Source organism: Thermobia domestica, chromosome 3, assembly GCF_964235325.1.
Source record: "Thermobia domestica chromosome 3, izTheDome1.hap1.1, whole genome shotgun sequence".
NCBI lineage: Eukaryota > Metazoa > Arthropoda > Insecta > Zygentoma > Lepismatidae > Thermobia > Thermobia domestica.
Genome location: NC_137456.1, coordinates 158081549 through 158107953, shown reverse-complemented (window position 1 = coordinate 158107953; position 26405 = coordinate 158081549). Strand labels below are relative to the sequence as shown.

Sequence of the window (26405 nt, the reverse complement as noted above, 5' to 3'; positions counted from 1 at the left end):
AGAATCTTCGAGTTTTCCAATGCTGAAAGGTAATTGAAAAATATATGAAAAAAAAATCAGACTACATTATATATACTTCGTTCCCGACAGATTTCATTGTAAAGAATTATATGTAAAACTTTGTAGGATATTATTTTTTTTCGTTAATCTTAGGTTTCCATTGAGGATAGTCTCATTTCTTACAGATATTATTATGTCTCATATCTTTGTAAGATAAGATGACCGGATTATTTTTGCGTTTGGTTCATGGTCAACTTCCAACGTAGATCAAGACTATAGCTTCTGTGTTATCTCCCTTAAAATATGAAAATTAAAAAGATAAGACTATTTCTTCTTTACTCCTGTCTATACTATTTCGAATACTGATAGATATTCTCCTAACCTAATTTAATTGGCTCATTTACAGCTCACTACAATGCAAAAATTAACTGAGAAAGTAAACTAGAGATTTTCGTACAGTTGAAAGCAGTATTTATCATTATATCATTCTCGTTCATTGTGTATGCTTATTTTGTAATACAGTAAAACACATTACAATATTTAAAAAATCGACTGAAAAAGTAAAGCTGAAGAAATTTTAAAAATTGAACACTATGTGAGATTTCGGGAGGATGAAGAAAAGTTTCGAAGTCATTTCGGTTACAAACACAAGATATAGGGAGTGTTGCCAAAAAATAGGCTCGTCTGGAAATATCACGGTAAGAAGAACACGTCCATGCATTCATTTTGTAGATATTTCCAAAGTATAGCGCTGTGATAAATAAGATAATGTAACTGAATAATGAAACACTACTTTTATTGTTTCTGTTATCACCTGTTATATATATATATATGTATGTATACTGTGTGTATGTATGGTATTATAGATCTAATGATAATATTGAACTTACTTCGCCATTTGTTATAATTTTGTATTACTGTTTATTTATTTTATTTAGAACTCGAAGCTCGTGGATTTGGACGAAACGTGACGTCTGCAATTGCTAAATGTGCTGTTCAACTAGTAAGAAAACTCTATATACTGGGCCTTATTGAGTCGGCTGAAGAGTACGAAAAAAAATTAGAAAAAAATAAACCAATTCCAGTGAATATTAGTGATGGTACTGTGCAGAAAGTATTACATACTTTAAAAAGTATGGGAGTTGAACCTATCGAAGAGGTATGATATTAATTATAAATTTATTTATTTTATTATAGTTTATTTGACTTTTTTTTTTGTTTTTATAGTACAAATTTTTCAATTACCATTTTCAGGTTTCGTCTTTGAATCCTGTTAAGATCATTGGCTTACAAAGACATTCAATTGAAAATATTACTTCATTCTTTCCAGAACAGCGTTTTCTTCTTCTAATTTGTGTTTAAATAGTATGATTATTAGGATTTAGAATTTTGAATTATTCACGCAAAAGAAAAGGATCTCTGCCTGTTATATGTTGAATTATATATAAGATAAACTTAAATCAAAAGACTAATGTCTCTTTTTTTCTCTACAAAATACAAGGCTTTATTTACATAAAATTAAAGACAAAAGATATAAAATGAAACAACTTTCTACCATTACGGAGAAAACCAATACGTCAAACTTGGAACTCTAAGGTGACAGTATTTAATATACAAAGGTGAAAAATATAACTTATAGTAAAATGAATAGCGGTAGCCCACCGATGTTCGAGTCAGGCCATAAGACAGAAGGCCTTCATTGTAGCGAGTGACGTCACACAAAGTAGGGACAGGCAGGCGCAGTGTGTTGGGCAGAGTTGGGCAGTATATCTATATCTATATATATAATAGTAATTTCAAATGATACTCATCGAGTACTAAAAAGAGAGAGACGTACAAATTTGATTGTATCAAAATAAGATTGTTATTATCGGAAAGATAACGGTAATAAGAAACATATTATTCTTAAATATTATATTTCTGACAGAAATTTCAACAGAATAATGGGTTAGAAACATTTAAAACTACAGGCTCTTCCAAAATCTTTGTATCATGTTAGAGCGCATAGAGAAAATGTTCATGAAAATCTTTCGAGAGCATATTTGGCAATTAGAAATAAATTTAAATGTATTACCAGCGTGCACGCCTATGTTGCTTTCGTTTGCTTTTTGGGTGTGGTTTGCGCTTGCTAATGATTAGTTTCATTATTATTATTATTATTATTATTATTATTATTATTATTATTATTATTATTATTATTATTATTATTATTATTATTATTATTATTATTATTCACCGTTTTCCACGTCACCCAAGAGATACGGTGATCAAACGCGTCTATCACTTTCTGCTTGTTATTATTAGCTATTTGCATTTAAGAAAATGTTTTCGGTGTATTGCAAGATACAGTCCTCGTGTTTGCGAGACGAAACTTAAAAAAAAACTGATTAGGAAGAAATTATATTTTAAAGATAAGCTGAATAACAAGTGTCATGAAAGGTGACTGAGAAATTTATTACTTGGAGAAACTCAAAAGTAATGTTATCCATGATACAGAAGTTTCTGGGAAACGAGACGAGAAGTGTATGTTCAAATTAGAGACGAGCCTACAAACATGACAATTCTTGTCTCATCTTCGAGACAAGATATTTGCTCAAGTCTCGTGGACAATACTGGTTCACTCAAGTCTTAGATCTCAGTGTTTTAGTATTACACGATTCATAGTAATAATTCATAAATTATTACAGTAATTGTACGAAAACAATGAAGAGCATTCATCAACACTTGAAGATATGCAAGTGATTACATAATATATTTCAATAATCAATATGATTTAAATGTTATACAGAAGGTATTACACTCTTCGTGGGCCACGAGAGTAGAAAACCGTCTTCAATTTTTGTAGGATTCTCGTCGTGTCTCGATTTACGAAGAACTATTTCTCGTCTCGTCTCGTAAAGAATTTGGGGTCTTGATACAGAAGAAATAATCTGCTAAATTTTGTTGCTTAATGGTAATTGTTGAGAGACCTTCAAATCTGTTTTGAGATCAGCCCTCTGTAATTGGTTATGTAACCGGAAGAGACACGAAACCAAATCAAACAAAAACCGTACTTTTTCAGCACCAAGTCTAAATGAGACGAAGACAGTAGATGTACAGTTGAAGGTGGAATTTGAACCCGAGACCACATGCACAAAAGGATCACACACTAGTCACTGAACCAACAGCTAGGGCGAAGATAATAACTGAAATCGCTGAAATCAATAAAATTACATTATCTAACCAAAAGTTAACAATTAGCACGGACAGTGTGAAATCATCACAATCGAATTGTGTGTAGGACTGAAAACAAAAAAATTCTTCCCATTGGAATGCTTTGACAAAGGTCACATATATGAACATTTGTAATTATGAAATAATGTAGAATTATGTATACAAAGTTGTCAGATCATGGTAATAACTCTAGTTGTTTGTCTTTCGACACTGTAGTATGCAAGAGGTTTTTTGAAGTTTTCACTAATTTTTGTGGTGATCGGGTGAAATGTTGCAACACCGCAACACTGCATGCCGAACTTGCAACTGGTTTTGTCGGCCGGGTCTTTTCTTGTGCAAATCTTTAACTGTCGAATCAGCTTTGGCTTCGAATTTATTGCGAATGCGAGCAACTATTGTACGTGTTGGTGGCAGTGTTCCAAACTCTCTCTCTCTGCCAATGCCATTGCTGGTACTTCCAGTACTATTTCAGTATAGCCTTACGTTCAACAAATGATAAACGAACCTGAGCCATTTTTGCTACTCGATATGTTGCACTGGCTAATATGACTGGCTCATTCCACCACCAATCACCCGCGCATTATCGGCATAAATTACCAGCTCCGCCTATCACGACAAATTTAAGACTTTACACTGTACTACGCATTAGATTAGTGAGTGTAAGGTTTTTTTAAAGGAAATTATGTATTTACAAATAGTGAGTACGTTTTTTCGGACTCCTCTGTATATCACTCAACACACATTTTTGTTCACGATAGTGTTTCGAGGATGCAGTTTTCCCATTCCTAGTATATGCGGTCCTAATCTTGATATAGTGCCTCGCGATATACCACACTTCTGCTACTTCGGTTATAGAGGCACTCATCATACGGGCCAACACGACTTGCATACAGTCAGATTCTGTTAGCTTTGACATAATTCCGTGGCAGTCAGACAGGACGTTGTCTCGACTACAAATGAAGTTTGTTACACGTGTTAAAGAGATTGTATCAGTGGTTGAATTCGCCAAAACCGACAGCATCACCTACTAACTTCGCTATAAAAAAGAACGTCAAATCAGCTACGCGTTACACGAGGTGTTTCCGTATTTTGGTATACCTCTGGATATAATTATAAAATAGAAGAATTTATCAAGGTACGAAGTCTGAAATCATATCACATGAATATTTTTTTGAAAGATAGATTTAATAATAGCATATACTTTCGAGAGAAAACTTATAATTTTAGCAAATGCGTTTCATTGATGTGAATCTGTCATTAATTAAACATATACTCTACAGTTTGTGAAGAAACTAGCCACCTACCTCCCATAAAAGGCCATATTCTCGACTGCACATAAGAAGTGCTAATTCTTTGGTTTCAAATAAAGGTTTCAATTAAAGATGCAAGTGCTCGAAAAAAACGGCTTTTTTGAAAAAAAAAAAAAAAAAAGTTTTTTCTGCTTTGCTTTTTTGCTTGGGAAATTTTGGGCTTTTTTCAAAATTCTGCTTTAAATTAATAAAACAGACTTTGTTTCGCTTCTCTATAACACAAAAAGTCATTTAATTAGTGGTTGATGCCGCTAATAATATAAAACCTCGAAAATAAACCATGAATTTCGAAAAGATATTTCAAACAATTTTACTTCAACATATTTACATTATGAATTCCAAAGGATTAACCAATGTATATAATAAGAATTTTTTTAACATCTTATATACAAAAGTAAGCAGGGTTGGCAAGAACCATGGTTGTTTTTGAAAATGCCAAAAACCCATTTTTTGGTGGGAGTTTAAACCAGTTTTTTTTTTTTTTTTTTTGTTTAAACCAGGTTTTTTGATTTAGATATTTTGGTTTATGTATTTATATTACATATTCACAGAAATAAGTTTGTTTCGCCTTGGTGTTATTATGCAACAACGTGGTTATGCTGGAAGAGGTCCCTTAAGCTTAAAGAAGTCCGGTCAGTAAATTTCTTAAATTGAGAAACTCCCGCCCTAGCCATCGGGAAAATCCTGTCATTACTTTAAATGTAAAACAATAACGGAAAAATCCTGTTATTGCTTTGCATGTAAAATTTAAGGTCAATGTATCATAATCAGTACGCTAAAACTGAAGTATTAAATTGCAAATTTAATATGTAGATATCATTGAAAGTCCAATCCAAGCTAACGTTGGAAGCTACGTAGGCAGTCGATAAATTTTGCCAATTTCTATCAATATATTTAAGCAACCCTGGCTTCTTTATAAAACATGCTTTCAGGCAAGCAGAAATATACAATTTAGTTTCAACATCCTTACGTAATACCGATGTTGTCAAGAAGAAGACTTTCGCTTAAAGTGATATCCGAAACGCTACTTGGTTTACGCATGAAAAAAGGGTTGTGGTTCGACCGAGAATTGAACATGGAACACCTTAATTAAAAGGTGAAAAGGAAACAAAACTAATGCAGATGGTTTGATATGTGGAAACGTCATCATGAAGTTCACACGATTCGCATTTTTCGTTCTTATTTTTTTTTGGTTTAAACCAGTTTTTTTTTTTTAAAAAAAAAAAAAAAAAACAGCTGGTGTAAACCAGCCAACCCTCAAAGTAAACACTTCTTTAAAAGAAAATACACAAATAACTAGCAAAATTGTATTTAGTATTTTTACTTCAAAATATTTCATATCCTCTTTTTGAAACAAAATAAAATTAAAATAAAACATAAGAGAAATACTTAGATTTATATGATACACTTAAAGGCTGTACATCTAGAGCTTTTGGTTCTGTATATTCTTGAAAATCTACAGTTAAGTTTTATATAACCACCATCACGGTTTACCCCATCCTCAAGTTTTCTGAAATTTTAACAAGAGGGATTCAACATATCATTACGGAATCCCTCCCCCCCCCCAAAGAAAAGGACTACGGAATATATTTAAGTTAAGCTAAATACAACTGAACAACAAATGTGACTGAGTGGTTAGCTTTTGCGCTTCTATTGGAAAGTCCGGGATTCAATCCAGCATTCGACCATTCTGACAAAGCTTTTCTTCATTCTATCTGTGAATGTAGAAATAGTGCGTGTACTGTGAGTTGGCCGACTTCCTTTCTTATGGTTGATAAATCGTTATTAATACTAATTACCAGCAGTGACGGTTTTGCGAAGGTTAGGGGGGCGGTCTTTCGGATTGAAGCCTGCTCCCCAAAGTTACGGAATGTCTAAAACAAACGAAATATCTATTAGTTATGCCTTTACTCATAAACTTTAAGCTCCCGTCAAATAAAAATTACGAATGTTTAGAAAAACTAAACATTAGTAAGAAAAAGCCCTCCCACAATACTTTTCTAAATCCGCCACTGATTCTCAGTATAAAATGATCTTCAAGGTTGTATCCGGAAGATTATTGCTAAACATATAAACGAAACGAAATATTAGTTATGCCTGTACTCATAAACTTCAAGCACCTCCCAAATAAAATTAGGACTTTTTTAAAAAACGAAACAATCCGAGAAACCCCTCCCAAAGTACTTTTCTAAATCTGCTAGTGATTATTTGTACAAATTTTGTATTGAAGGTTGTATCCGGAAAATTATTGCTAAATTATTGCACAGCTACAGTATAACAGAAATGTGGAAGTATGGTTTGACGGATATATTGAAAAACGTACGCTTTGACGGATATATAGAAAAAATGCAAGTTTAAATTTTGCGCTAGAAGCTATAGTACTAAGCTCTTAGAAATGAAACACGAATGACAAACTAAAATGATCTAGAGAAGAAAAAAGATGTCGATAAATCAAAAGTTAAAATAAAGTTAAATAGTCTCTAAAATTGCCCTCAAATACTACATTCTTCATGTTAGCTTTAATTCGTAAAACATGTGCTCCATCCATCTTGATGGTGAATTTCAGAGCGAAATATGGCATTTAGGTCATGGAATTCTTATCTAACTATAGAATATATTATAAGAAAGCTATTTAGATAGAAAAATCATGAAAATGAAAAAAGCCAAAATTTCCAAAATTCTCGTTTTTTATGTGAAAAAAACCATCGATTCAAAAAAAGCCGGCTTTTTTGCATCTCTAATTTCAATTGGTCAGGAAATATGTACATTTGTTTGATTTATTTCTGTCCATGGGTAAGAATACAGTGCTTTTCAAAGAGAGACGAGTAGCTTGTTTTTCCTAAAAAGACTGCACATAACACATTACATGCTGAAGCTTTTGCCTATGAAAAACAATAAATAATTAAACATTGGACAAATCTTTTAAATTTTCATTACGCAAGTGAGGATAGTATTAATGCAAAGAACCAACATTCTTGTTGACACATACAATAGTAGATCAAACATATTGGGGTTTAGATATTATTCGATCAAATTTTATCTATCTATTCCAGGATTAAGCATCCGGACAGCCATGGCCATTGTGCAGTTACATACAAATTTGTCTTAAATAATGTTTGTGTGTATGAAAGTGCTGCACAGGCATGTTACTGGTTTCTGTTACAGACAGTATAGTTTAATAATGAGTTGCAATTTCAGTCATTCTTACATTTGCTGTTTTGTAAGTGTTTGTATTTTCCACGTTGAACAGTTGCTTTTATGAGAATAATTTGTCTTTAAATATCTTTATTCTGTTTTGTTCGTTTTGCTTTCCTTCATTGGGATTTTTAAATGCATTTGTTCTATATAACAGCAGACTCCAAATCCTGATGGTTATATTTCACTTCTGCCGGCTTCTGTTAAAAGCGAAGAAAAGTTTAGTGGAAAATTTGAAGAACAGTTGGGTACGATAGAATGGACTCCTCCACAAGCTCACCGAAATCCTTGGACAGGAGAAAAATCTGATTCAGGACTTTTCGCAAGATTTTTTGCCAATGTAAGAACCTTACTGTTATTTTTATTAAACAGAGGAATGATTTTTTTTTTTATTTTAGTGAAAAACAAACTGATGTTTCGTGATTTAGTGAAAAACATTAACTCTTTGAAGACTTTAAAGTATTCAAATAAAAGTAATAATAATAAAAATTTCGTATCTGAAATCAAAACCGCGTTAAATGTTATCTAGAGTTTAACGACCTTTCCTAGTCACCACGTACATACGGTTTCTCAGAGTTGTCTAAATCTTTAGCCAATTTTGTCTAAAATACCTGCTTAATACACTTTATATATCAGTTTAGACCAGATAGAGTAAGTTGAATTGGAACACTTCTTTTGAATTATGCATACATCAGCATATCACTTAGCCATAGTATAGCATTATTTTTCCTGTTGCAATTAGAATATGAAAGTGAATAGATCTTGCTTCTAAACTCTGACCTCTTTTAGACAGTTGTACCACGGAGTTTAGTTTAGATCAGGTCTTCTCTTTTTTATTATACCCAAACGAGATCCTCTTGTACCCTCATGTGTCGGCATTCTGTTGTACCCTTATGGCTTGGTCCACAGGCTCTCAGGTTTAAGCTATGCTGGAAGTACAATGTTCCGGAAGAAAACCAGCATAATTTTTGGTTTCGACTTTTTAACACTTTAATAGTATCTCCTGTTCTTCGTAACCATGGTGGTGCGCTTTATTTTATGTAACCTAACTGACCTCTCATGTCCAATTTGTAGAGGCATTCCAGCAATTTCTGTTGAAGATATTTCAGATGTAGGATATGCAATAAAATTATTTAACTTATATAGGTAAACTAAAACATTGATTAATTACAAAGCATAAACTCAACATGGATTCAGTGTTGCTTGTCTCTATATGTTATGGGTTCTCTCAAAAATATGATTAATTGTCAAACTTTCTAATTTATTGCTATCAACATAATCAAACAGGATAGAGAAGAGAAATTGAATACCTTTTGAGTATAGTTAATGACGTAATAAAATGCATGTTTATAATAAAATTGTACTTACTCAAGCATCGAAATGGTAAAATTAGTTAAGTTAGTCAGTGACCAATTGTCATCTTCATGCGAATTTTTTATTAAGACATTATGCTGCTTCATAATTATATATATATATATATATATATATATATATATATTTTTACCAGTTCCCTCCATTGTAGAGAAAATATTAATGTTCCTTCAATAATTGCTAATAAAATGTATTTTCAAAACCCACACTTTCTTGGCACATTTTCTCCCAAAAGAACGAATCAACAAATACCTGTGTTGTGTTAAATCACTTGTCAAAAATGCTTCATTTATGCATGTCTTTGTATATAACCTATAATACTATGAGTCGAGAAAAATACCTAAAAAAATAACGCAAGTAAAACAAAAATCAGTTATCCGAGTACTTTAATGATATTGGCACCGATCCTCATTTAAAATTTAATATAATAATCACGTTCGTACTGGAACCCTGAAAAACTAGCCCTTTTAAGCAGGTAAAAGTCTAAACTGCATTTCAGTGTTTTATGTTGCAGTGAAGTGATTTCGTTAAGGTTCTAGCACAGATAATCTTTTATCGGCTTTTTACTTATTTATTATTTTGGGAAAATGGTAAGAAGAAGGAAGAGAAATGTTTTGACAAGGAACATTAACATTTTCTATACAGTAGAAGAGACTGATAATAATATGTGTTTCTACAAGCATTATATTTCCTTGTCAAAAATATACGCATGGAGAGGATAACATTAGTCATTGAAGCGTAGCGTCGAATTACCATTTCACCTTTTGGATGCTTACGTAAGTATAATTTTTGCTTTTTGAGTCCTTGTATAATGCTACTTTCAAGCGGCTTATGTTTGCAAAACATAATTACATAAACTTGAAGGAAATTAAGTTCCCGTCGTCGTGAGTATAGCTTCAGTTCTTTCAGTTATTTCATTGTTGTTTTGTATTTACTGGTACAAAAACGCATGTACATAGTTTAAATTTTTATATTTGCCTTTTTCCCTAAGTTACTTAAAGTGTGCATATATATATATCATCTCTATCATTTCGTGTAGTCGTGTGTGTAACCGGAACTTATGGTCATTAATGAAAAAAAAAAAAGTTTTTTTTTAAAGATCTTAACATTTATTTTGCTGTTCTTTACTCTTGAAGACTTCAGCTAAAAGGAAAAGCGAAGAATTATTAGAACAATATATGGCAGAGAAAACTATTAAGAACTCTCAGCTAATGGATGAAAGGGACAAATTGCCGATTTCGAAGTTGAAGAATGAAATTGTTGATGCTGTAAAGGAAAACAGTGTTGTTTTGATACGTGGCAGACCGGGATCTGGTAAGACCACACAAGTAAGTAGAGTACTTATATATATAATAATTCTTTCTCACACACATGCACAGAGAAATATATATATATATATATATATATATATATATATATATATATATATATATATATATATATATTTCTCTGTGCATGTGTGTGAGAAAGAATTATTAAAATTGTAAAACTAATCTGTTAATTATAATTATAATATAAATATTTGTAATTTTTATGTAAAATTTACAACAGGCAATACGTTTTTTAGTTTATAATAATTTTCTTTTTAATATAAAGCTTTAATAGTAAGATAGACGTGTTTTCAGTTCGGAAGAATTTCGTTTACTTGTAATAAATTTTAATATAACTTTCAATAATTCTTGATAATTAGACGACAGAGTAATAAGTTTTAGCTGAAGTATAGAAACCGTCTGACACAGTTTTCTAAACTTAATGATACTAATGTACTAAAGAATTGTTCTAACCTTTTAATATTCCTAAGCAGACCAAGGTCTATCGCAGCGATTCCTAACAGTTTTGACGCGAAGTTTTAGAATTTAGAAACACGTTTTATTCCGTACAGGAGGATTATAAGTTTAGACTGTTTAACAAATTTTATTTTTACATGAAGCCTTTAACAATAAGTTAAAATCAATTTTGATAGCCTTGAGTTTGACATATACAAGTATATATTAATCAACAGTACAGTACGTAACCGCGATGTCATGACGTCGTGTGTGGTGTTTGCGAATCAAAAGAAGTTGGGAATCGATAGTGTAGTGAATATCCGTCCTTATGTGTCCCTTCTGAAACGTGTTCCTTACGTTTTGCAAGCAATTAAATATGACTGACCGTGCAGTTTCAATGTACTTATTCCAGTGAAATGATTTTAAGAGACACTAATGCGTAGAACTAGTATTAAATAAAGACTTAATAGTAACAATCATTATTATAATTCCTAATGATCAAGTTAAATGTAATAATATATTGAGTAATTTATTCCCCCTTATATTAAGTAGCAATGTGTAGTACTGTGTTATAAACAAAGATTTAGAACATAATTCTTTCACAATTAATTTTATGTTATTGCAGGTTTGTCAGTACATATTGGACGACTATATAAGTTCTTGCCGAGGAGCAGAATGTAATATAATAATTGTACAAACAAACTCAGTTCTAGCTACAGTCGCGGCTGAAAGAGTTGCTGAGGAAAGAAGAGAAGATGTTGGAAAAAGCTGTGGATATTACGTTAATTTGGATTCAGTGTTCCCTCGTCCATATGGTGGGATGCTTTTCTGTACGCTTGGTACGTAAAGAAATCTAACCATCTGTATAATTTAAGCACAGGAAAGCCAAGTACAAGGAAAAAAAGAGAAGAAAATTACTCTTACTTCTCCTGCTTTAGAATTACAAATAATATATTTTGAGTACGCATCGTCAGTCATCATTAGAATAAACGGGAGAAAGTTTTAAGATCCTTAACCAGTTTAAAGTTGTTCTGAATGCTTAAAGTTTTTTTGTAGATTCATTTTGGTATACGTTTTCTTTACACTTTATTATTCTGTAGGTTATTCTTTCGTTTTCGTTTCAGCAACCTAGAATCCATAACTCAGAGATATACTTGATCTTATCTCTGTGTGTTGTTGAGTTATAATTGAGCTAGCTGGAATACACTAACTTTTTTCTTTCTTTTCACCGGTAATGCATATGGTAATGTGAAAATAAATAATCAGTGATGTATGAAACTCTGGGAACAGCTAATAGTTATATGTTAATCGTATTGAAAATTATAATTTTAGTAAATTAGATAAATTACGTAGCATACTTCTTATTGGCAAGCATCAGCTTTGAAGTCTCATAGTATCGTAACTCTAATTAAGATTTGAACAAATATGGGAATGATATCTTAAAAGAAGACAACTCTGTTTTATGTTTATTACATCACTAAGTGCTCAGTTTCAAATAGTTGATTTGGTAGCCGATAAGTAAATGGCATCGAACTACGCTCACCGTTGATGCTCATGTCCCGGGTTAAATGTTTGCTAGGTTTAGTCTCTTATTAATGTACAAGACAGAAAGTAGAAATAAACGAACAGAAAATATAGAATGTTAAACAAAGTGGTATAATAATGAAGCTTGCATATAAGCCATGATGTTAGAAGCGCTTGTATAAACTTAGAAACACCTTAGTTTTACATTACATGTGTAACTGTCTCACGTTTTCAAGAGGAAACAAAAATATTCAATTTTAAGTGGTATGAAAGAAGTACATTCAGTAATTTTATCAAATTATTTCGCTTATTCTTGATTTTTGTAGATTCCTCGCATTATCAACCTTTTTCCTCTTTTCTGGAGTTTCCGACACGAGAAAAATGCTATAACACCAAAGAAAAGAAAGAAATAAAGTCATCACAGAAGAACAGTGCTCAAACACGTTATCTAATGAAGTAAACGAAGTGATGAATATTAAGGAATATCCGGTGTTGCTTATCTCTTGAGTTGCTACATTAGACAAAGTGTATTTCCAAATGACTGCCTTTTCCTAATGAATTTATTTATTTCTATTCGTTCCGGTTGTATAACTTTTACTTCTATTTTCTAAGGCATGTGACCAATGATCCAGGAGGGAGTAGAGAGCTAGATGGTAAAAATACCTGTAGGTATTTGTATGATCCATTATCGAAAATGATACGAAGATAATTAAAGTTTGGCAGATATGTAGATGTGCTTTAAGTATAATGATCGAAAACAAACTTCTAAAATCATTCTATGGTAAACTGCAATTAATTCGTTAAACTTCCAAAACTTCAATACATTTCATATCATCGAAGTAGGTATGAATACTATCACATCCAAAAATATTTTAATCACTTACTACAAAGCTGTACTCCTATAGCTGCCATATACAACTAGACACTGAAAAACAATAGCTAATCACCACCATAACTGTACCAAAATAATTTCCCGACAATACCCTTCAAAGTATCGACGTGTTCATATAGCGTCATTTTCACAAATATTCAATAAGACCTCGTCATTAAAAGGTTTCCTTAACCTTCTTTTCAGCATCGTCACAAGTTATGAAACATTTACTACCTAATATGCTAACTTCGTACAATTAGCAAGAAGAGAGTTCGTATAAGAAAGAAAGAGAGTTCAACGATTCCACAAACTTCAGGAAGAAATAGAGTACTGTTGAAGAATTCATTAGTTCGTGCCTTTCATTTTCAGGAATATTTTGGCAAGCGTCAGTGATGATGACAGTCCTGTGTAATATAATAAATTGTAGCCATGTTATCAGTAATATGTAGCAGTATTTGTGGTTTTCATAAGGCTGACCAATTTTTGTTTGTCAGGGTCTGAAGTATGAAGTGACAGGGTTGAAAAGAAAGATCACTGACATTTTCTCTTATACGAGTTTAACAAAAGTTATAGAGCCGCAGACGCATCCAGACAAATATGTGCAGTATGTGGAGAGGACGCTATTGCTGAAAGGACCACCTGGAAATGGTTTGACATTTTCTGAAGTGGAAATTGTGACCTGAGCGTTTCCCATGTTCTGGTCGCCAATCCCACTTTGATTAGAACCATTTGAAGGACTTGATCCACTGTGAACCACGTCAAAATCCCTCTATCCGGGAATTGGCCACGGTGATGGGCATTGGACAGGCAATTGTTCCGCGATATTTCACCTTATGGGAAAGGTTCAAAAACTGGATTCGAGGGTCCTTATTCACTGAGTACAAACAAGAACGGGTTATTGGCATGCATAGTTCTTTGATTACCCACCACGTGAATCCTCTCGCCAACATCAGCTCTTTCTCTCATATATTGTTATTGGAGATGAACTTTAAAGAGAGGAAGGAATGGATCACCTAAAACAGAAGGGTCACACTACGTCCCGAACAGGATTTGTATCCCAAGAAGACAATGTTGTGTGTCTGCTGGAACATGGACGGGATTATCCACAGTGAACTCGTACCCCGTAATCGTACTATCACTGCTACTATGTACTGTGATCAATTCTAACATGTTAATGCAGTACTTCAAGAAAAAAGCCCGAATAAACGACGTGGCATCATCATCCACATAGACAACACTAGACTACATGTTGCGCACATGGCAACCATTGTCATTCAGCAGCTTCAGTGAGAGATTCTTCTTCATTTGGCCTATTCCTCAGAAATGACTCCTACTAATTATCATCTTTTCCGGTCCCTATCGAATGCACTGCGTGGCACATCCTACGAAAACGATGAGTAGCTAGAAAATCTTATTAATGACTTCTATGCAAGAAATCAAGCTATTTTAGGTTATTGATGTAACAACCTTCCCTCAATATCTCCACCTTGCCGCGGGGAAGGGGAGGCTTGTGTACTCTAATGATCCCAAGAGCTATGCCGGAGATAGCTTCGCTATCAGAGGGCTTCCCATGCCGGATAGGTCTTTAGGAGTAGGAGCCAGACGAAGAGAGATATTATGGTAGTGGGCAGCAGCTCTACCATTAGCACACTAAGGCTGAAGATGATTGACATCGGCATGGCTCAGATATGGACAAAAACAGGTAGGGACAGGATGTCCTCTATGGCTGTTTCACTGCGAGGTGGAAGGACCTGGGATACCACCACGTTACTCAGTCCCTAGAAAACAACATGGAAAGAGAAATAAGAGAATGTAATATTTGGGAATACGACACTACTGTTTCACAGAGGGTCGTCCCCGGCAGTGGAGGGAAACACATCAGAGCCTCCTCGGTCGTCATCAAACGAAATCCCTGCAGGATAGGAACCTGGAATGTGCGATCGCTGTTACAGTGTGGAAAACTGGAAAACCTGAAGAAAGAAATGGAACGCATGAGAATAGATACCCTGGGAATCAGCGAGGTTAGATGGCCTGATGGAGGAGACAAGTGGAGCGGAGACATCAGAATGATTTACTTAGGAGCTGTAAACGGTACAGCAGAAGTTGATTTTGTCTTGAATAAGAAGATAGGACAGAAAGCTATAGGCAGTTGGAAATACAATGAAAGGATAATAATGTTGAAGATAGCAACCGAACCGAGAAATATGACGATAATCCAAGTATATATGCCTACATCAAGCTACACATGAGGAAGTAGAAGAAATCTATGAGCAAATAGGAGAAGTATTGATGAAAATTGAAGACCAGGACAATTTACTCATCATAGGTGACTGGAACGCAGTAGTCGGCGAAGGCAAAGAAGAGAATGTAACTGGGAATTTCGGCCTAGGAGAAAGGAATGCGAGAGATACACGATTAATTGAGTTCTGCAAAAGCCATAATCTGACTGTAAGGTACACTCTCTTCGAACAACCACTAAGAAGAAGATACACATAAACAGGTCCAGTAGACAAAAAAAAAAAAAAAAAAAAAAAAAAAAAAAAAAAAAAATCAAAATAGATTATATACTGGTCCGACAAGCATTTAGAAAAATCAAGTGAAGAACAGTAAGAGTTACCCAGGAGCAGACGTTGACTCAGACCATAATTTAGTTTTGATGAAGAGCGAATTCCGACTAAAGAGTGAACGAGTAGTAGCACCAAACAAAAGATGGAACACAATCAAGCTAAGAAGAGCTGAAAACATGAAAAGGGAATTTGCAAATGCGACAGACAAAGAGACGTCTACGGTAGCTTTAACAGGGGACGACATCGACTCGAAATGGGAAGCCATGAAAGCAGGGATTACAAAAGCTGCCGACGAGCACATAGGAAGAGGAACGAGAACTCAATATAAACCCTGGATAACAACAGAAATATTGAAAAGAATGGAGCAAAGAAGACAGTTCAAGATAAGAAACAAGAAAGAGGAACAGAAGGTGCAGAAATCACATCAACAGAGAAGCAAAGAAGGCCCGACAAAACAATTTATGCAAAGAAATTGAGGAAAATGTAGTCAAAGGCAATACAGAAACGGTATATAGAAATATTAGAAAACAGTTCGGTGAGAAAAAGAAAGGCACAGATATTACCATAGACAAGGACGGAACAACGCTAATAGAAGAGGAGCAGATAACAAGAAAATGGAAGGAATACATTGAAAAACTCTACAAAGGAGACAGAGTGAACGAAGAAGAGATAGAGAAGGAAGAAGACATCGATGAAAATGAATTAGGACCATAAATTTTACAGTGCGAATTTGACAGTGCTTTGGAAAAAAATGCAACATGGTAAAGCCCCAGGAATAGATCAAATACCAACGGAAATGATTAAGAATCTCGGAATAGCAACAAAGAAGAAACTATTTAATCTTACGAGTATTAATGAAATGTACATCTCGGGAAAAATACCAAGAGACTTCGAGAAAAGCATATTGGTACCTATCCCGAAGAGGAAAGGCGCACGAAAATGCGAAGAATACAGAACGTTAAGTTTGCTTTTCCATGGATCAAAAATACTGTGCAAAATTATCGCACAACGAATAGAGAAGAAGATCGAAGAACGGTTATCGGAGGACCAGTTTGGATTCAGGAGGTAAAGAGGAACAAGGGATGCAATACTGAGCCTACGGTTGATCATGGAACAGCACATCATAATATACAAACCAATTGTGATAGCATTTGTATATATAGAGAAAGCTTTTGACAACGTAGATTGGAATATCATGTTCAGAGCGTTGAAGAAGCTGAGAGTAGATTACAGAGACAGAAGAATAATATACTAACTTTATAGTAACCAGACAGTTGTCATAGGAAGAGATCAGAAGGAAGCAAGAATAAGTAAAGGAGTGAGGCAAGGATGTGGACTTTCACCTGTCGTGTTCAACGAGTATATAGAAGAGGCTATGAAAGAATTCTTGGATGAAAACGAGAAAGGCGTAAAAGTAAATGATCAGGTTTTCGGCACAATAAGATTTGCTGATGACATATAATTGATAGCGGAAAACGATGAGGACATACAGGAAGCACTTTCAAACTTGAACGACCAACTTGAAAAAACGTGCAGGGGGTGCGGTGGCTCAGTGGTAGAGCGTTCACCTCCGGTACTTGGGGTCCCTGGTTCGATCCCAGCTCGCGCCGTGTGGGCTTTGTGGTGGACAAACACCGTGCTCGTGGGTTTTCTCGGGGTTCTCCCGTTTCCTCCCACTTTCGTCATTTCACTCATCTCTCATCATCACCGTCTCCTTTAGCCGAACCGGCATAATCATGGTACGTAAAAGTTAGATTTTTTCTTGAAAAAATATGCAAAATGAAGATAAATAAAAAGAAAACGAAAGTGATAAAGTGCACAAGAGCAGGACAGGAAGGAGCAAACGTATGGCTAGATAGAGAGAAAATCGAAGACGTTAAGACGTTCTCCCATTTAGAAAGTCTAATATCCTCGGACGGAAGAAGTGAAAAAGACGTAAGTTCCAGAATAGCACAGGCCAAACAAGCACTCAATAGGAAAAGAGGACTACTAACATCCGGAAATGTGTCGCTGGACGTTCGTAAATTATTTATTAAGACACTGCTATGGAGCGTGGCGCTGTACGGATCAGAGACGTGGACATTAGGAAAAGCTGAAATATCCAAGCTGGAAGCATTTGAAATGTAATATTGACGCAGAATGCTATGTATATCATGGACCGAAAGGAAAAGGAATGAAGACGTACTAAAGGAAGCTAATGAAGGACGACAGATCATGAAGATAATAGGAAAAAGAAGAAACAGCATGCTTGGCCATCTTACTCGACACTCCGATTGGATCACTGTGCTGATAGAGGGAAAGGCAGAAGGAAAACCAGGAAGAGGAAGGCTAAGGATAGCATACCTAGATGCAGTTACAAAGAAGAGGCCTTATCAAAGTATAAAACAGCTCTCCCAAGCGAGAGAAAAGTTTTAAAATTTCCATATTGCCCACCGACCTATGGTTGAGGTGAACAAAAAGAAGATGTAACAACAGCAGGATATGTTTTTGAGGAAAATACTGTGTGTAATACCTGCTGTTAGTTCCCTAAGGTAAGGGAACAAAATAACAACATCAGAGATAGTCTGTCCCTTCCATTTTTTTTTTTAAGTGTCATGTAAAAAGGAATGGGAAAACAGTGCTATCAGAAATAACACATGGTCTTCTGGGAAAGAGAAACGATATAATATTGTACGGTTATTGAGTATGGAGATTATTCACCGGTAACAATGAGAGTGGTAATGTGTGAATGGAAGGAATAATGGAGTAAATAGAAGAAAAGAAAGTTTGTTGTTAATGTAGTTGAATATTAATGATAATACTTTAAAAATAAAGAAAAAAAAAATATTTAAATTACTACATAATATAAAATGACCATAATTACTAAAACTAGTGAATGAAAGTATTGAAATTTTGTAATATAACGTGAAGTAAAGTAATTATAAAGTTTTTTTAGTTATCCACATTATAACTTTATAATGATTCTCAAGTAAATATAATTATTCTTCACTTTTTATCAACAGATGTTTTTCTCAGAAGACTAGAGAAAGGACTGCATGGAGTTTCACATGTAGTTGTGGACCAAGTTCATCAGCGAGAGAAAAGTATTGATTTTCTCCTTGTTTTACTTCTGGAAATCATTCCGCAAAACCGTGATTTGCGAGTGATATTTTTGTCAGATTTACTTGGCAATACATCAGTCATGGAAAAATTCAGTCCTGTAGTGATTAATATTCCTGATGAATCACTTCCAGCTGAAGGTGAGAATCATCATTCTGTCTGGTAGTTATACATGTAGAACAATTATTATTAACAGTGAATGTCAGTAATTCTTGTAATGTTAGTTGGAGCTTATAATTTCGGTAACTTGCGCTGTTGCTTCTATGGAACAGCTAAAGGATGGCTTCTACCTTTATGTAATAACTCTAAGTATTAAACACCTATATCAACAAATATTGTAGTTACTTTTTTTTTTTTTTTTTTTAAATCTTGGATAAACTACAAGACTTATTGGTATTAATATTTAATTTTTAGATTTGTTTCATGAAGGTACATCATCATCATAGGTATTCTACCCTTACTGGCAGGTCACTTGCAGCAGCTGAGAAGCTTCCATGCTCCACGGTCCTCGGCTAACCTTTTCGTCTTCGCGTATGATCTTTCTGTATTTATATCATCCATTAATTGTAGTCTCCCCCTCCCTCTCTTTGCCGCCACTATACTCTCTAGGACGTCCCTCATGATACAATTTCTTCTTAGGCAATGTCCCAACCATTTTCTCTTCCTCTTCCTAATAATATCTAAAAGTGTTTGTTCTTTTCTCACCCACCATTTCTAACACCCTCTCATTCGTTTCCCGCTCGACCCAACTAATTCTTTCCATTCTCATGAAGGTACAAGGCATTTTTATTTATTACATCATTTGTAGTATCTGAAATCTTCTAATCAATTCTTATTAGCTGTTCTGTACTAGGCAACAGGACATGTTACCGAAATTATTAGCTGCAACTATAATAGTGAGCACTAAAAGATTTATTGACATCCATTAGATTAGAATCATTCTGATATATTATTCAATTTAAATTTCATTGGATAGGAATTCATCAAAATTTCAAATTCGATTTTCTGTCGCTTGAGCAACTTGGCTGCAAGAATATTAGACCTAGTTTTATTGTAGTCAACATAACATATTTTAGGCTGCAATAACTTGTAAGTGTCTAACGGAACTCTCTCTTTTTATTAATATTATTTGTTTTCTAAATAATTAATTTAAACATCTGATACATGCCTTATTATTTGAAGGGGCTAACTTTATGAGCCGAAAATATTTCAGCCAGTCATTCCGGAAGTATAGTGGAAGCAGTTACTCCAAAGCTTTTGAATAGCAACAGAATTGAGTGGTATATCGTTCGAAAGGTCATGAAAAAACAAAACATTTGTTGTAATTTGGATATTAATCAATGATTATGTTTATTCAGAGTACAAGAATAAACCCAACGTGATAAAAAAAAAATCAATTTCTAACAATATTCTTAGGATAAATATATTCCTATTCAGAACGATGGATAGTTTCGTCGGTGACGATGGCAGATGGTGGAACTTGGTGATGAATTTACCATTTATCGAATGTGATAGAGAATTTACACACGATCTCAACATGTTCACCAGCATGTTCAATACACCAGCATGTTAAAATCTAGCGATTACTAGTGGTATTTGAAACCCATACACGCATTTGGCCAGGAATGGATAATATTACATCCCATATCGGTCCTTAGATCATTAATGTTACAACTTTCCTGTTATAATTATGCTCCTTTATCATACCCCATAATTCCTAGTACAGTGGTCCACCGTGATCAACCATCAACCAGGAACCGAAGTAGGTACGAACTGTAAGAGCATAATGCAGTGGTGCGCCATCTTGTAGCGTGCTGCTGCAACATCGTTAATTAAATATCTGACGTCACTGTAGGAGCATCAAAAAAAGTAGGGCTTAATTACTGCAGCGGCGGTTACAGCTCACCAAACATTCACCTTTGTGAAGTTACGTTCAGACTCCCGAATGATTCGAGGATTTTCAGTGACGTACAAAACTGTGTTAACGTCGGTTGTCAAGTCCATACTTATGTGAAAAGTGGCTTCATCGCTGAATGTTGTTGCATTCAAAGTGTCTTTCTGGATATTCTGCATTTCAACTAAAATGTAATAGTATTCCACTCTAACATATTTTTCACCATTTTCAAAGCTTGGAGGACTTGGATAGGATCGCATCCCAGTGTTGTGTTTCAAGATACGTTACACTGCTTTTGGGGGGCGAACCATTTAGTTGAATTCGAAGGACCCTGCAATAGGGTTTGTTGTAAACAGCAGCGTTCAATTGACATTTTCCTAATCTTGGGCGCCCTGCATTTCTTCGATAGATGTTTGCTATCGAACCAGTTTCCACAAACTTTTGATAAATGCGTCGTTAAACGGCTTCTTGGGTCACGTGCATATCGCTGCCAAAACATTCGACGAACCATATGCTTCCATCAAGATTGCTACATCTGTTTCTTGTCCCATTGTTAATCGGTCAGCCATTGTATAACCTATAAAAACGAGAAAAGCATAGTGAGTCAAGTTGAAGAGAGAGACAATAAAAGTTAATCTATAAAAATGATACAAATAGTGAATCAAGTGGAAGAGTTAAACAGTAGACGCTAATGGATGACAAAAGTTCGATATAAGAATATTTGATGTATTTTTAACACTAGAAGTCCACTTGGGGGTCTTTTTTGACCCCACCATGATACATTTTATTATATTTCTTACACTTTTAGTTCTATTGCTCTGTTTTATTGTGACTTTGCTTTGGAGAGTTTTCTGTGTATAATTTTATAATTTTTATTCAAATAAAGCAATAAACTTAGAAATAGAAATACAAAATTTGTGAAAAACTGTGTTTGAGTCCCAAAAGACCCCAAGTTGACTTCGCGAAACTATCAAAAACGCAAACACCTTTTATTTTCCTGGAGTTATAAATGAAAGGGTGGGTCTGGAATAGGATATAAAATCAACAGTATGTTTTCTAGTAGAACATTATTTCAGATTTCACAGTAAAATACTTATAGAATCTGTTTCTAAGTTAGTATCAATAGAAACTCTTTATTTTGTATCAAATATTCCTAATTATATGGGTTATGCGCATGGATGCCTTACTATTATTTAAAATATAGTAATTAATTCTAAATCAGTGAAATAAATAAATAACCAAACGTAATTGCTTCTAAGATAAATTTAGGGTCGAATTTGACCCCCTGCGGACTTAACGTTACAATATTCGATGCGGACTTCTAGTGTTGATAAATAAATATTTATATCATTTGAGTGTAAGATAATTTTGACCCACCCTGTATATTGTGCTCCATTTCATGTAAGGTATCATCTCTCTAAGTTTGTAACACCGTGTGCGTGGGTTTTCTCGGGGTTCTCCCGTTTCCTCCCACTTTCTTCATTCCACCATTTCATTCATTACTCATCATCACCGTCTCCTTTAGCCTAACCGGCATAACCGTGGGACGTAAAACAAAGATTTCATTTCATTTCTCTAAGTTTGTAAGTAACTTTTCGAAACTCATTCTGCGTCGCTTTGTATACTACTTACTGTGCATAATGTGCGCTATTTTTACTTTATTTTATTATTTTATTTTATTTTATTTTTTCTGTATAAATCCAGTTTACTATCTTGAAGATTGTGTTGAGCTACTTAGATTCATTCCACCTGCTTTACGGTCTAATAGAGGCAGAAAAATAAAAAAGAAGAAAAAGCAGGAGGAAGAAATAGAGCTTTACGATCTGCCAATAAAAGAAGAACCAATGAATACGGAAGACGACAATGAAGAAGAACGCATGATGAGCGATGATTTTAAAGAAGAAAATTTGAATCGAGTAGTATCAACAGAATATAGTGAAGCAACACGAAATTCCATGACATTTTTGTCTGAAGATAAACCAGATATCAATTTAATAACGGTAAGTAAAAGAAAAAAAAAGCAAAAGTGATTTTAGAACAATGTGAAGAATTATGCTGAAATATGTAAGTAGAAATACCAGTATTCTTTCACTTCATGAGCTGTTCTCACATAAAATTGATTGTTTTGGTAAAGGCTAAACATGAAAGTTAGTTCATGCTCCTTATAAATAGAAAATGAATTAACAAATTGAGGTACTTTTAAGACACCAATTCCTCTCAATTTATAGGTGCGAATTCAATGTTAAAAAATAATGAATCAGTGCATAACTGGACCGGGACTCAAGCCCTAGATCTTCGGCCTATCGTTTGGATGCGTTAATCACTACCTACTCAATCCGCTCCCAGAACAACCATACACTCTGTCACTCCTGAAGTCAGTGTTCTTTCCTCAGACTACATGGCTTATACTAGGGATGTACCGATATATCGGTATCAGTGATATCGGCCACTTTTGGGAGTATCGGTATCGGCAAATGGACACCGATATTTACCGATACATTTTCCGAACTATTTTCAATTTGTTTAATATTAACAGTGACACATATTTCATCGGTTTCTTTTAGACTTCAAGTTGATCTAAAGTATTATCAACTGTACAATCGATTTCTTTATGCATGTGTACGCCCTTGATTTGCACTACTCGTACTCAACTGATATTTTTAGTTCCTCGATGCCTAAATAGTGGTGAAAAAAGCCAAAGGTCCGTAGTCAGGATCATGGTCGTCTGAAGAAAATTTTCTAGGAGGGACATTTCATGGTTGCTACGTTACGTATACATTTTCATGAGCTAGGGGGTCCTACCCTCCCCTCTCTACACTGATATTTAGAGTACAAAGTATACTCTAAATATCAATTACTGACTCTTAGAATTAAGTTTACACTATATAAGTATTTGCTGCTTTTTAGTTCATTTTGAGCTGGATTAAATTTAGAGGAAATATATTTTTTGTGTGGAACCTAATATGAAATTCTGCTTTTGGTCTTTGTATTTCAAATTTTGGCTTTGGACGTGTATCTAATATACGCTATTACAATGTTGATTATTTCATTATTCTGAAAATTACTGATAATATATAAGAAATGTTCTAAAAGCATCGGTATCGGCAAAAAATAGTGGTATCGGTACATCGCTAGCTTATACCACTACTTAACAGAAATTAACTTATTGACTACTGAAGGAAATTAACTGATACGTAAGTACAGTCATTAACTACTAAATTAAACTCAAAAATGCATCTAAATATTTATTAATGCCGAAACTTTCAACGAGAATCCTCACATTCGTCAGCAGCTTTCATTTATTCGTAAACAAATACGACTGCTTTAATTAGGTTTCATAACTTCGATTATGCAATGGAAAAACCTTGCCGGTGTGGTTAAGCCTAGATTAACATTCTGATCACAAAATATGTAACTCTTACCATGATGGGGAATTTGTAACAAATATAATAGTTTCAAATCCAATTTTGTTTCTAGTCCAATTACTTATCATGGCTTCAATTATATTAAAAATTTTACCATTATAGTTATGCTTACCGGTATCATACTAATAATAAAACATTATTTCAGAGAATAGTTCGTAATAATTAAAGAAGCTTTCAATACATAAATTATTTGTCACTTTCTCCAATAGTTCGAAATATCAGGTCTATCCTCCTTGAAACTTTTAAATCTTAGAAGATTTCTTCAGCCATGGTCGTCGTGATATGATGACATACTTCAGATGCTAAACCCACTTGAACCCATTTATAGTTTTACCAGGAATATAAAGATGCATTGCATCTTCTTCAGTGGCATTTTAAAAAGAAACACTGAGCATAATAGCCCTCCCTGCTAATCCAGTAGCTAGCATGTGCGCCTTCAGTGCGCATGGTTTCAGGTTCTATTCCCGGTGGGATAGCACTCAAAGATAAGAACTCATTACGGTGGTCGAATTTTGCATTAAACTGTAGGCTCACGTCTCATATAGCATCGGTATTGAAATAGGACGCTAAGCTTCAATAAACAAACAAAACTAAATAGAATCCCCATTTAAAATTTGATTGTGCTTGATACTAATGTGCTACTTAAGAAACCAGAACATTTGTAACCTTATTTCATTAAAATTATTTTATTGATTCTGTTAATCTTTCTGTTCCAAGTGACAGTTGATGATGTCTTGTCTTTTGTCTAGATTCATTCCGTGTAGATTTAAGATTAACTTAGATTTTTCACCTCTTATGAAATATGATTCACATACATTTCATCCATTTAAGATTTAGTTTGGTGATATATTTGATTTAATTAATTTGATGTTGTGAAGCATTTAAATGTCTTGACAGGCCTGATGTATTTGGATCTTCTTGAGTGTTCCTTGATATTGGCCATTTTATCAACATAATAATAATAATAATAATAATAATAATAATAATAATAATAATAATAATAATAATAATAATAAAATAGAATAGAGCACATAGTTGAACTTCAATAGGTATTTATTAACATAGACATTGGCGTAGTCAAGTACAGCACGGACTTAAATACTGACCATATGGTATAGATCCCTGAACACCAATCTCAAGAGTGAAAGTACAATATGTGATTAGTCGGAGGACAGACTGGGTGGCGTGGTTGTTGGTTAGCACACCGTAACGGAATACTGGAGATCGCCGGCTAAATACATCTTACTTGTTCTCGAAATTTAATTGAAATCATATATATAGATATATAAAAAAAATACTTCCATTATTTCCATGTAATAAATGCATGTGCCTTTGAAACTATATGAAAAGTTTGTGTTCCTTCGTTTCTAATATGATTGTACGTACTATATAGTACATGATTTGTAGCAAGATTTTATTTATTTATTACTAGCAGACACGGGGAGGAGAGTTTCATTTTGGACATAAAGGCTGAATTTGGATTTAAACGGCATCGGAAATATAACTGTTCATCTCAGCGACCGCGAATACTATGGCATCGACACAAATCTTTGTCATTTTCGATCATTTTTAAATATCTCCCCCTACCCTTTCCCCTAAGTTGCATAAAAACCATCCCAGATCCGAACCTCATCCATGTTGAAAATTTGATCGAGATCGGTCGGGTGGTTCAAGCGGTACGAAGTCACAAACATAGTGACTTCCATTTTTATATATATTGATTATTAAATGAGTGCGTGTGCTTCACGAGATTTAATTCGTGCGAACTCATTAAGAGTAGTTTAACAACTAATCATACACAGCACATAGTGTTCAAAATAAAACTATAAAGTAACCTTGTAGTTTTCAATGTTATAGTTTTACCTTGTACTTTCGACAGATTTCTACTGTTATCTTCTAAGAATGGATTAGAAAATTGTAGGTTCTTCAAACGCTCAAATAGAGGATAGTTCGAACTAGTGATGGCTTTTGAGTGAACTGACATCGGTAAAAGGTTAAATTTTATCACTACAAGGTAAGGTTAGAAAGCTTCAGAAAGTGTACACTTGATTTAGCGGACTAGGTAGGTATTTTCACTGACGTGACTTCCCTCAGCAGCCACTACTTGTTCCGATTTAAATTCTACATAAAAATAGTAAGGATAAAACTCAATAATATTAAAAAAAGAATA

The 26405-nt window shown here is 34.1% G+C and overlaps 1 protein-coding gene across 9 annotated transcripts in view; it reads left to right on the top strand.

Annotated features, from left to right (window-relative positions):
* The window catches only part of LOC145680831 (ATP-dependent RNA helicase A-like), a 189649-nt gene that overhangs the window by 56039 nt on the left and 107205 nt on the right, over nucleotides 1–26405 (top strand). For 8 of the 9 annotated variants that reach the window (XM_081751929.1, XM_081751927.1, XM_081751930.1 and 5 more), the window contains 6 exons: nucleotides 939–1159; nucleotides 7876–8058; nucleotides 10226–10417; nucleotides 11481–11694; nucleotides 18820–19056; nucleotides 22515–22810. In XM_081751929.1, the coding sequence (XP_081608055.1) occupies nucleotides 939–1159; nucleotides 7876–8058; nucleotides 10226–10417; nucleotides 11481–11694; nucleotides 18820–19056; nucleotides 22515–22810 (1343 nt within the window). The remainder of the gene's footprint in view (nucleotides 1–938; nucleotides 1160–7875; nucleotides 8059–10225; nucleotides 10418–11480; nucleotides 11695–18819; nucleotides 19057–22514; nucleotides 22811–26405) is intronic. The other variant, XM_081751931.1, reaches the window with a different exon arrangement.